The 13380-nt window shown below is 36.1% G+C and overlaps 1 protein-coding gene across 7 annotated transcripts in view; it reads left to right on the forward strand.

Annotated features, from left to right (window-relative positions):
* LOC121429484 (dedicator of cytokinesis protein 9-like) overlaps nucleotides 1–13380 on the forward strand; it is a 139713-nt gene that overhangs the window by 67756 nt on the left and 58577 nt on the right. For all 7 annotated transcript variants that reach the window (XM_041626519.1, XM_041626520.1, XM_041626525.1 and 4 more), the window contains exon 29: nucleotides 10252–10278. In XM_041626519.1, coding sequence (XP_041482453.1) covers nucleotides 10252–10278 — 27 coding nt within the window. The remainder of the gene's footprint in view (nucleotides 1–10251; nucleotides 10279–13380) is intronic.

Below are 13380 nucleotides of genomic sequence, written 5' to 3' on the forward strand. Positions count from 1 at the left end.
TGAAAATAAATAAACAAAAATGAAAAATTACACGCTTTAGCAAGAGTTAACAACATTAACTAATTGATTAAAACATGCAAAAATTCAGCATAGCACACACAAGAGGGTAAAATGAAAAATTCAATTTAAGACATTCAGAGTTGGTTGACCCCCACCCCAGCACAAACAAATATTAAAATACATGTACTTCAAACAGCTTTTTTTTTGCAACAAAAATGAATGTTATTGATATTGTATAAATCAAAGAAAATTTTGTTTTAAAAATGCATATACGGTAGATATGAAGGACAATACATGCATTTGCCCAAATTAGCCTCCCCATAAAAAGGCTCTTTTAAAATGGTAAAAATTTATACACACCAGTATAGACTTTGATTCCACTTTCAAGAGAATTAAAGAAATCTGTTATTCTTCATTGCAAAAATTAATACAATTTCATTTAAAAGCAAATATGTCTAAGATAATATTGGTAGTAAGCTTTAAAAAAAAATCAAATGCTTAAACTTTGCTGTAGCAAATATGCTTTCAGGTGTAGAAAACAGTTATTTTCAACTTCAGCTGCTCTGTAATATTAACAGTTTTATTGTCTCGCCCACCGGAGGAGAAGGCGACGCTAAGGGATAAAAAAATGTAGCCCGTCCATCTCAAGCATTATGACAGTAAGACTTTGCACCTGTAAGTCTGTTTTCAACCAAACTTGGGTTCGTAGATGCATTTTGACCTACATGTTGTGGTGCAGTCAGTGGTTACATCATGGTAAGGTCGCAGGTCTTTTCAGGTCTAACGTTAAAGTTTACCTGTAAGACTCTCTTATGACAGATAACTGTGCAAATGTTGCTGCGGTGGCAACCAAACATGGGTGATAGGTGCCCTTGGGGTACATTCATGATGCTTTCGGAGGTCAAGTGGTAAGATCAAAGGTCATTTGAAGTCAGACATTGAGTTTACTCGCAAGTCTTTAAATTGTTGGAGAACAGGAAAATAAGGTCAAGCATGGGTGTCTGGTAGGGCTAGTTTATCTATGATTAAGATAAGGCTTGCCTTATTAGAGCACCTTGTGAGTTATGAGCCAGCCAGGCTTGTCTTTTTGACAAGTCTTTAAATTGCTGGCGAACAGGGCAATAAGGTCAAGCATGAGTTTCTGGTAGGGCTAGTTTAATCTATGATTAGGGTAAGGCTTGCCTTATTAGAGCACCTTGTGAGTTATGAGCCAGCCAGGCTTTTCTTTTTGATAAGTCTTTGAAATGCTGGAGAACATGGCAATAAGGTTAAGCATTGGTTTTTGAAGAGAGTTAGTTTTTTTTCTGTGATTAAGGTTGTGCTTGTCTTATTAGAGCACCTTGTGAGTTATGAGCCAGCCAGGCTTGTCATTTTGATAAGTTTTTAAATTGCTGGAGAACAGGGCAATAAGGTCAAGCATTGGTTTCTGGTAGGGCTAGTTTAATCTATGACTAGGTTTAGGTTTGCCTTATTAGAGCACCTTGTGAGTTATGAGCCAGCCAGGCTTGTCTTTTTGATAAGTCTTTAAATTGCTGGAGAACAGGGCAATAAGGTCAAGCATGGGTTTTTGGAAGGGCTAGTTTAATCTATGATTAAGGTAAGGTTTAGGTTTGCCTTATTAGAGCACCTTGTGAGTTATGAGCCAGCCAGGCTTGTCTTTTTGATAAGTCTTTAAATTGCTGGAGAACAGGGCAATAAGGTCAAGCATGAGTTCTGGTAAGGCTAGTTTAATCTATGATTAGGTTTAAGTTTGCCTTATTAGAGCACCTTGTGAGTTATGAGCCAGCCAGTCTTGTGTTTTTGAGAAGTCTTTAAATTGCTGGAGACCAGGGCAATAAGGTCAAGCATTTGTTCCTGGTAGGGCTAGTTTAATCTATGATTAAGGTAAGGCTTGCCTTATTAGAGCACCTTGTGAGTTATGAGCCAGCCAGGCTTGTGTTTTTGATAAGTCTTTAAATTGCTGGAGAACAGGGCAATAAGGTCAAGCATTTGTTTCTGGTAGGGCTAGTTTATCCATGATTAAGATAAAGCTTGCCTTATTAGAGCACCTTGTGAGTTATGAGCCAGCCAGGCTTTTCTTTTTGACAAGTCTTTAAATTGCTGGCGAACAGGGCAATAAGGTCAAGCATGAGTTTCTGGTAGGGCTAGTTTAATCTATGATTAAGGTAAGGCTTGCCTTATTAGAGCACCTTGTGAGTTATGAGCCAGCCAGGCTTGTCTTTTGACAAGTCTTTAAATTGCTGGCGAACAGGGCAATAAGGTCAAGCATGAGTTTCTGGTAGGGCTAGTTTAATCTATGATTAGGTTTAGGTTTGCCTTATTAGAGCACCTTGTGAGTTATGAGCCAGCCAGTCTTGTGTTTTTGATAAGTCTTTAAATTGCTGGAGAACAGGGCAATAAGGTCAAGCATTGGTTTCTGGTAGGGCTAGTTTAATCTATGATTAAGGTAAGGTTTAAGTTTGCCTTATTAGAGCACCTTGTGAGTTATGAGCCAGCCAGGCTTGTCTTTTTGATAAGTCTTTAAATTGCTGGAGAACAGGGCAATAAGGTCAAGCATTGGTTTCTGGTAGGGCTAGTTTCATCCATGATTAAGATAAAGCTTGCCTTATTAGAGCACCTTGTGAGTTATGAGCCAGCCAGGCTTTTCTTTTTGACAAGTCTTTAAATTGCTGGCGAACAGGGCAATAAGGTCAAGCATGAGTTTCTGGTAAGGCTAGTTTAATCTATGATTAGGTTTAAGTTTGCCTTATTAGAGCACCTTGTGAGTTATGAGCCAGCCAGTCTTGTGTTTTTGAGAAGTCTTTAAATTGCTGGAGACCAGGGCAATAAGGTCAAGCATTTGTTCCTGGTAGGGCTAGTTTAATCTATGATTAAGTTAAAGCTTGCCTTATTAGAGCACCTTGTGAGTTATGAGCCAGCCAGGCTTGTGTTTTTGAGAAGTCTTTAAATTGCTGGAGACCAGGGCAATAAGGTCAAGCATTGGTTTCTGGTAGGGCTAGTTTATCCATGATTAAGATAAAGCTTGCCTTATTAGAGCACCTTGTGAGTTATGAGCCAGCCAGGCTTTTCTTTTTGACAAGTCTTTAAATTGCTGGCGAACAGGGCAATAAGGTCAAGCATGAGTTTCTGGTAGGGCTAGTTTAATTTATGATTAGGGTAAGGCTTGTCTTATTAGAGCACCTTGTGAGTTATGAGCCAGCCAGGCTTGTCTTTTTGACAAGTCTTTAAATTGCTGGCGAACAGGGCAATAAGGTCAAGCATGAGTTTCTGGTAGGGCTAGTTTAATATATGATTAAGGTAAGGCTTACCTTATTAGAGCACCTTGTGATTTATGCGCCAGCCAGGCTTGTCTTTTTGATAAGTCTTTAAATTGCTGGAGAACAAGGCAATAAGGTCAAGCATGGGTTTCTGGTTGGGATAGTTTAATCTATGACTAGGTTTAGGTTTGCCTTATTAGAGCACCTTGTGAGTTATGAGCCAGCCAGGCTTTTTCTTTTGTTAAGTCATATTGCTGGAGAACAGGGCAAGAAGGTCAGTAATGAGCTTCTTGTAGGCCTAGTATAATCTCTTGTTAGCATTGGGCTTACCTGAAAGAGCACCTTGTGAGTTATGAGCCAGCCAGGCTTGTCTTTTTGATAAGTCTTTAAATTGCTGGAGAACAGGGCAAAAAGGTCAAGCATGGGTTTCTGGTAGGGCCAGTTTAATCTATGATTAAGGTAAGGCTTGCCTTATTAGAGCACCTTGTGAGTTATGAGCCAGCCAGGCTTGTCTTTTGACAAGTCTTTAAATTGCTGGCGAACAGGGCAATAAGGTCAAGCATGAGTTTCTGGTAGGGCTAGTTTAATCTATGATTAGGGTAAGGCTTGTCTTATTAGAGCACCTTGTGAGTTATGAGCCAGCCAGGCTTTTCTTTTTGATAAGTCTTTGAAATGCTGGAGAACATGGCAATAAGGTTAAGCATTGGTTTTTGAAGAGAGTTAGTTTTTTTTCTGTGATTAAGGTTGTGCTTGTCTTATTAGAGCACCTTGTGAGTTATGAGCCAGCCAGGCTTGTCATTTTGATAAGTTTTTAAATTGCTGGAGAACAGGGCAATAAGGTCAAGCATTGGTTTCCGGTAGGGATAGTTTAATCTATGACTAGGTTTAGGTTTGCCTTATTAGAGCACCTTGTGAGTTATGAGCCAGCCAGGCTTGTCTTTTTGATAAGTCTTTAAATTGCTGGAGAACAGGGCAATAAGGTCAAGCATGGGTTTTTGGAAGGGCTAGTTTAATCTATGATTAAGGTAAGGTTTAAGTTTGCCTTATTAGAGCACCTTGTGAGTTATGAGCCAGCCAGGCTTGTCTTTTTGATAAGTCTTTAAATTGCTGGAGAACAGGGCAATAAGGTCAAGCATTGGTTTCTGGTAGGGCTAGTTTATCTATGATTAAGGTAAGGCTTGTCTTATTAGAGGACCTTGTGAGTTATGAGCCAGCCAGGCTTTTCTTTTGATAAGTCTTTGAAATGCTGGAGAACATGGCAATAAGGCTAAGCATTGGTGTTTGAAGAGAGCTATTTTTTTTCTGTGATTAAGGTTAAGTTTGCCTTATTAGAGCACCTTGTGAGTTATGAGCCAGCCAGGCTTGTCTTTTTGATAAGTCTTTAAATTGCTGGAGAACAGGGCAATAAGGTCAAGCATTGGTTTCTGGTAGGGCTAGTTTAATCTATGACTAGGTTTAGGTTTGCCTTATTAGAGCACCTTGTGAGTTATGAGCCAGCCAGGCTTGTCTTTTTGATAAGTCTTTAAATTGCTGGAGAACAGGGCAATAAGGTCAAGCATGGGTTTCTGGTAGAGCTAGTTTAATCTATGATTAAGGTAAGGTAAGGTTTGCCTTATTAGAGCACGTTGTGAGTTATGAGCCAGCCAGGCCTGTCTTTTTGATAAGTCTTTAACCATAAAAAGACTGGGGGGGGGGCTGATTCAGCCCCCCCCTCGACCTTTTTCGCGATAAATCCGCCGCGCAAATTGTTTTGACCGCGTCGCTCGCTGACTTTTTACTTTGAAGTCTCGCGCAACTTAAAAAAAAAAAATTATGACCCCCGGGTACGCGATTCGGAAATTACGCAACATTTCGTAAGTGCATGCAGACCCAAAATTACTCGAAAACGTGAATTTGTGTAAATAGTGCAAATAATGCAAATAGTGTTTTAGCCAAAATTCATAAATGTATCATTATTTTTCCTTTTACTGCTTAAAATCAATTAATTTTATCTTTTTTATGGTCAAAATAAAGTCCCCGACAATTTCCATTGAAAAAACAATAAAAAACAAAAAGTCGAAAAACAAAGAAATACATAAGAAATTTAGAAAACAATAGAATACATAAGAAAATAAATGTGATGTTTAAATTTTTTTTGATAGATTTGATCAGATGCCTATTTAGAGTATGTTAAACAAAAATTAGCATTTCAGGGGCATTATTTTATTAATTAGAGCAAACTTATGATTTTACGCATAAATTAGCATAATTAATGAGACATGAGATTTTTTTGCAGAATTTGATGTTATAGTTTTGTAGATAATGCCATGGGTAACGCGTGTGCCAATTTTCGTCGCGGTCGCGCGATCGACGGCCAAGATCATAAGGGGGGGTGAATCAACCCCCTCCCCCCAGTCTTCTTAGGCGTCGAAATAGCCCAGTCTATTTAGGGTTGAATTACTGGAGAACAGGGCAATAAGGTCAAGCAAGGGTTTCTGGTAGGGCCAGTTTAATCTATGATTAAGGTAAGGCTTGCCTTATTAGAGCACCTTGTGAGTTATGAGCCAGCCAGGCTTGTCTTTTGATAAGTCTTTAAATTGCTGGAGAACAGGGCAATAATGTCAAGCATGGGTTTCTGGTAGGGCTAGTTTAATCTATGATTAGGGTAAGGCTTGCCTTATTAGAGCACCTTGTGAGTTATGAGCCAGCCAGGCTTGTCTTTTGACAAGTCTTTAAATTGCTGGCGAACAGGGCAATAATGTCAAGCATGGGTTTCTGGCAGGGCTAGTTTAAATTATTATTAGGGTTGGGCTTGCCTTTTTAGAGCACCTTTTGAGTTATGAGCCAGCTAGGCTTGTGTTTTTGACAAGTTTTTAAATTGCTCGAGAACAGATCAATAAGGTCAAGCATGGGTTTCTGGCACGGCTAGTTTAAATTATTATTAGGATTGGGCTTGCCTTTTTAGAGCACCTTTTGAGTTATGAGCCGGCTAGGCTTGAGTTTTTGACAAGTCTTTTAATTGCTGTAGAACAAGGCAATAAGGTCAAGCATGGATTTCTGGTAGGGCTGGTTTAATCAATGATTATGGTAAGGTTGCTGGAGAACAGGGCAATAGGGTCAATCATTGGTTTCTGGTCGGGATAGTTTAATCTATGACTGGGTATAGGTTTGCCTTATAAGAGCACCTTCTAAGTTATGAGCCAGCCAGGCTTTTTCTTTTTTTAAAACTCATATTGCTGGAGAACAGGGCAATAAGGTCAATAATGAGTTTCTGGTATTGCTAGTATAATCTCTTATTGCTTGTGCTTGCCTTAAAGAGCACCTTGTGATTATAAATCAGTGAGACTTCCCTTTTTTACAATTCTTTCAATTGTTGGAGAACAGGGCAATAAGGTCAAGCATGGGTTTCTGACAGGGATAGTTTAATCTACATTAGGATGTGGCTTGCCTTATTAGAGCACCTGGTGAGTTATAAGTCTTTAAATTGCTGGAGAACAGGGCAATAAGGTCAGGCATGGGTTTCCGGTAGGGCTTATGTAATATATGATTAGGGTGAGCTTGCCTTATTAGAGCACCTTTAATGTATGAGCCACCCAGTCTTGTTTTTTATAAGTCTTTTGAATTGCTGGAGAACGGAACAGTTAGATCAACCATGAGTTACTGGTAGGGTTAGTTTAATCAATATTATGTTAATCATGTCATGATGCCATCAGAGGTCACATGTCACATGTTTAAGTTTGCCTGCAGGACTCTCTTATGACATATGCTCTGCACATGTTACTGCCAACCAAACTTTGGTGGTACATGTTGATGTGCTTGTGCTACATTTATGTGATGGTGCCATTAGCGGTCACATTGTAAGGTCAAGGGTTATTTGAGTAATTTAGGATTTATATAGCGCACATATCCACCTTGTTAGGTGCTCAAGGCGCTCCTATTTTACCCCGGCTAAGCTAGTCTACAGATTCTGGTGCTCACAACTTGACTAGGAATTATTTCCTGCTGGTACCCATTCACCTCACCTGGGTCGAGTGCAGCACAATCTGGGTAAATTTCTTGCTGATGAAAAACATGGCTGGGAATCGAACCCTCATCCCTCAGATTGAAAGACGAGTCTTAACCACTAGACCACAGCACCCCACTACCTGTAGTCGGACATTAAGATTACCTGCAAGACTTTCTTGTTAGATCAATGTTGGTTAGGGATGTTATTGGGGAAACCTTCATGTTTTGTAGTTGCGGGTGGGCAAGACACAATCTGGCTATTGCCTTGTTATTGATACACACACAACCATACACACACCCCTATACTTGAAGATGAGTCATCATGGTTACAGTGGTATAACTCAGAGGAGTGTTTCATAAAATAACTTATTCATGATTTCCACTGACATATTTGGTCTGAGCCAATCAGAGGCAAGGATTTCAGTAGCTTGTAACAAACAGTCATTGGAAATCACCAACTATATGTGTTACTTGAAATGCTCCCTCTTTAACTCTTCTGCCACTTTAAGAATGGAATACACAGAGGATCACCATTGTTCACACATTATATCATGCACATGGTGTCATCTTGTCCTTTCTATTGGTTAGGTACATGTACATGTACTTGCACGATAACAACAACACACACAAACACCCTCACACACCTTAAGTGGTTGGCATGCTCAACTACACTTTACATATTACAATATGGCCCGTATTCTGAAGTCGGGTTTCACTTAAACTGAGGTTTAAAGTTGTGGTTTAAGTATGGATAGCCAATTGTTGCATAAATCACTAACAATAGAGGTATCATATTTCAGCTCGTTTGGCTCTCAAATCATTCATAATCGTCTAGTATAAATAGATGATTGTCTTCACCATCGATGATTAAGGAAAGAGCACAGTAAACATAAGAAACATGCAACTTAATAAAAAAAAAATACACTTTTGGCTTCCCATAATTTTAGCACAGAGTTAGACCATGGTCTAAGTTAAACCAGACTTCAGAATACGGGCATACATGTATATGTCCAACTGCAAAAGAACAGTTTTGAATATCATTGTAGTTGTGATTGAGTGCAGTGATACCCATCTCCAGCACTCCCATCCCTCCCCTTTGCTGTTTCTTGCAACTAAAACCTTGCTTTAACCTTCGTCATTCCTCAATGCAGCTCAGGTTTGTCTCGTTTTTGTCGCTCATTTTTTGCAAACTTTATTCTTTATTTTCGTTTTATCTTCTATTTTTTTTAATTGTTGGGTTTCAAATGCTTTACTTTTGATAAATGAAAATGGCTTGAATATAGAATAAAGTGTTTGCCAGGAATATTTTTGGATGAAATATGGATGAATACTGTCAAAGGATACTTTTACATACACACAGTATATGTTTATTTTTTATCAAATCTCTTTTCTTCTAAAATGCTGCCATAAGAAATTGAATTTCAATTTTGAATGAAAAAAATAAAGTGTTTAAATTGGCAATAATTAGATTTTTTGCGTGTGAACAGAATCATGTGTTCAATTTCATTTTTTGTGTAAAATGAATGCTTGCTCTCTTAGTATGCAAACTGTGTGTTTCACTTGTTCTTTTATATCAAACACGCTCAAGCTTATTTGCTCAGATATAATCATCAGTTGTTTCATAAGAATATCTCCAAACTTTCTTGCATTCTTCTTTTCATGAAATCCCAGGATATAGAATTTCAATGGACCGATTATTTCAGCTACATAAAAAAAAGTGATAATAATATGCAACACTTCAGGAAATATTGTTACAATCTCAACTTGAATATACATCTTATTAAGTAGTACTTTGAAGTTTATTTTGTTTAATCTAGGCATTTCTTACAACTATAAAAATCACATACATGTATGCTTAATTGCAGCATAAAAATGTGACTGACTGTTAAGTCCTGTGTTTGATGTAATATGACATTTTTAATTTTGGTACAAAACTTTTCAACATGAAATGACCAAATTCAGTCCAACATTAACCAAAGGAGAATCTGATGGTTGTATCTGAATCAAAGCAGCTTGAGTGTGTACATTGTACATGTAAATTCTGCTAAAGCTTGAAAAATGTCTGTTTGCATGTTGTGATATATGTAGTAGATGTTTTGGTAATTGCATGAGGATAAACTTACTTGTACCTGTTTCTTCTTGTATAAATTTCTCTGAGATTCAGAAATGTTATGTTGATGTGTTTACAACACTGGTACAGTGAGCTACTGTACATTACTGTATCTCATATTGTTACATGTATGTGTGTGTTTGGAGTTTTCTTTCCATCTTAAATTGAATTTCCATTTTTTGGCATGATCAATTCCTAAACAGTACCCAATGCCCTGAAATGGCTTAAAGTTGGTAGGTGGAGGGTCGTGAGCATTAAAAAACCTGATTGTTTTCACGTCATTGCATTTACAGAACCTAACATCATATACTAATGTAATTCATTCATTCATTGAAGAGTAAGGGCATAATGTACTAAAATCTAATCAATGACTTAATCTCAAGCAAGTCGCAATGTGCAAATCATATGTCATGTTTAATATTGCACTTTTAATATATTTTTGCAAGTTTTTTCGGAAAGATTAATGTTTTTTTCCATTTGTTCATCTTGATTTTGTTAGTGTGATTATACCAGAGATATGATGATATGGGCTAAGAAAATACAAGGACATTTAAATTGACCATAGAATGTTGTCCCTATACTTATTTATATATTTGTCTTAGTCTGAACTTGAGAAGATAAATTTATCAACACTTTAGGAATGTTATTACATGTTAATGTTTATGTAAGTCCTTGTTTCTATAATGTATAAATGTGTAGTTATTATGTAATTTTATTTTCACCCATTATAATGGTACCGCATAGGTTAGATTGCAATGTACCAAGATACAGTATGTTCAAGAACCTTTTAGAAGCCATATGTATAGACTGTGTTCATTTCATCTTTAGAAAATATATTTATTACCGTGCTTGCTAAAGACTGTATATTACCCCTTCTTGCAACCTTTTGCACTGTTACAGCATATGGAGGCAACTTCAGGAAGTATGGTATGCTTAAACCAGTCTACCCCCACACGGGGCTTTCCATACCCTTTATCCTCACTCTCTATTATCCCATATTTTGTGCAAGTTTATATCCGCATATTCTTGTTTATATGTGTGAATATATTTTGTAGCGCAGTGTAGTAGTGGTGCAGTATTAGATATGTATAGTAATAATTGTTTAAACTGACAATTATACATGAAAATAAGGAAGCTAATATTTCAATCGTAAAAAACAAAATCAGCAATAATTGTGCAGTAGTAGATGTTGATTAAATTTGATAATTGAATAACATCGCATGAAGCTTAAAACCTGGATTGACAAAGAAATGAACAGCGATTGTTCAGCAATTTTGCAATGCTTTTTTTTAAGGAAAATACACAATGTGCATGCACATGTAGGTTAACATTAATTTTGTATGTACTTTACATAAGTACACACGTGAAATTTGAAATGGTACATAACATGCAGAAAAGTTCAAATAATAAAGCTCAATTATTCTTGAAAAGTGGAAGCATGAAAAATTATTAGAAAGTGAAATGGATATGTTGGGATAATTGCATGGGTTGACAATGGCAAGGAAAATATATTCTGCGGAATTCAAGAAGTAAAATAAAGAAGTCTAATGTGTGCAGAGTATCTTAGAAATTATAAACTTTTTCACAAGTCTTTAGTTGGGTGTTTCGTAAAGCTGTTTGTAAGTCAAAGTGACTTAACAAATGACAGGTGACACTTTCTAATAATAATAATAATGATAATGATAATACCAACATGCTTATATAGCGCATATAATCACTGCCAAATGTGTCCCTATGCACTCGATTGAATATTATTACCCTTGATTTAGCCCTGCAGATTTTTACAACGCAGTGGCATTTCAAGGAATAAATTCTTGCCAGGTATGAATTTACCTCACCTGGGTTGAGTGCAGCACAATGTGGATAAATTTCTCGCCAAAGGAAATTACCCCATGGCTGGGATTTGAACCCATGGCCTTCTGTTTCAAAGTCAGAAGACTAATCCATTGGGCCACAATCCTTTCTTATGCTGCACAAGATACATGTAGCTGATTTTATAGTGCTCACCTAAAAACACCTTCCAGTCATGCGTTTACAATCTTAGAAACAGCTCTATGAAACACCCACCAAGTTTGAATTGTCTATGTATTCATAAAACATCCAACTTATGTATATTCAATATAATGTGTGATACATTTCCAGTTATGAAATAACTCTCTCTATATCCATATCACAAGAATATTTATCTTTGATTTAATAATCCTGTATGGATACACATGATACTGGATTCAGTACCCATTTATGAAAAAGGGAACTAATTTTGTCACAAATGAATTATGTTTGGAGCACCAAGGTCTGAATGGACAAAGGTGGTTTTGAAACAGGGGTTTGAATTGATACCTTATCAAAATTTTCATGCTTTTTTAAAACAAAGGTTACCTTATTAATGAGACCACTGTTTTTTTTTAGTTACATGTAATTAGCCCATTTTTTAATTGGTGAAATTAGCACTCTGTGACACAAGTAAACATTCATTATTGCACTCTTTGTCAGTATATATGCTGCGAATTAAGAGTAATCAAATTTAATGCGTGCAATCTGCATAAATAAAACATCATTTCAAACCAGTGATTCAAAACCACCTACATGTAAAGTTGAGAATTCGGGTCAAAGGATTTTTTTTTTACTCAGTCAAATAAGTTGAGAGTTGAGCCTCTTGTTGCAGCAAATTCCTAATTTACATGAAAATTGTTCACACAATTAACTTTTTTTATATGTTGTAGTGTTTTGAGAAGGGAGGTGGGGGGGGGGGGCTATTAGCCAGTTGCTCTTTTCAGGGGTTAACAGAGTGAAAGTCCATATATAATTTTTTCCTTATAGTTTACATTCATGTAAAATATTTGTTGCATTGTTGTAATGTCTGAAAGTTTTGTTTATACCATGCATCGATGTGTTATTGATCTATGTTGTATTTGTACTTTGTTATGGGGGGGGGGGCGACTTATTGAAAATTTGCTTCAATAGCAGATGGATTGTATGATCAAAGGGAGTATTGTTTTATGGTCTTTATTGTATTTCTCAAGTTAGGCATGTTAAAGTTTTTTTTTTTTAGTATTAATATTCAATTGAACAAATGAATTTGCAGAGAGTGACATTCCACCTAAACTTTACAAGTATTGTACTTGTTTGCTTTATTTTAGTATATCAGGCCTAGGTTGGTATTAGGAATTACACTTTATTTAGTTAACAACATGAATGAGTGAATCCAATTAATCTAAGGAATTGGGGATGGTTGCCATCTGGCTGAACTCATTGCCCCTTGCACTATTTATAAGAAATATGTGTCTTTGTTTTTTCCCAATTTTTAGTGTAATATTTGAAAGAGCTCTAAAAAGCAGCATTGCAAATTGCAAAGGCATGCATTAAAATTGCCATTTATTATTTTTTTTTGAAAAGTTGTATTTTAGGACAAGTGGAGCAACACCTATCAGAGATAATTAATCCACTTTTTTTCTTATTGTAGTATTAAAAATACATAGTGTATTTATCTTGCATAAAATTTTCACTATAATGTTACGTTTCAATGTCATTTTAATATAATGATTGGAAGAATGTGTGTCTATTAATTTATATTCTGTGTCAATGTTATGCATATTTTAAGTCAAGTATAGGAAATTACCTAGGTTCTTATTTGTATGCTTTTTCAATTCATAATTTGTACTCTGAACATAATCAGACTTGAATATTTTTCTTCCTGAAAAATGTTTTAAGTTGATATCATTTTATGATTTGTTTTAATATATTAGACATTTTCATTAACTTCCAATTTGTGAATAAAATAATTTTGTTGCATGTGTTGGCAATAATTCTAAAAAAATAATCGAAAGTATTAATTTAACCAAATCAAATTTATTAACATTTCCCTTCTCTAGGGAAAAAGCAGTGAATGTGAATGTGCAATATGAAGGTTTAATTTTTTCTTTAATTTTTCACTTTTTCTCAATTGCGTTGTTTTTTTCTTGAAATGCTTATTATTTTGGAGAAATTTGTGCATGCTCTTAATGTGAATAAGAAATTGTTTGTGTATGT

Source organism: Lytechinus variegatus, chromosome 16, assembly GCF_018143015.1.
Source record: "Lytechinus variegatus isolate NC3 chromosome 16, Lvar_3.0, whole genome shotgun sequence".
Taxonomy (NCBI): Eukaryota; Metazoa; Echinodermata; class Echinoidea; order Temnopleuroida; family Toxopneustidae; genus Lytechinus; species Lytechinus variegatus.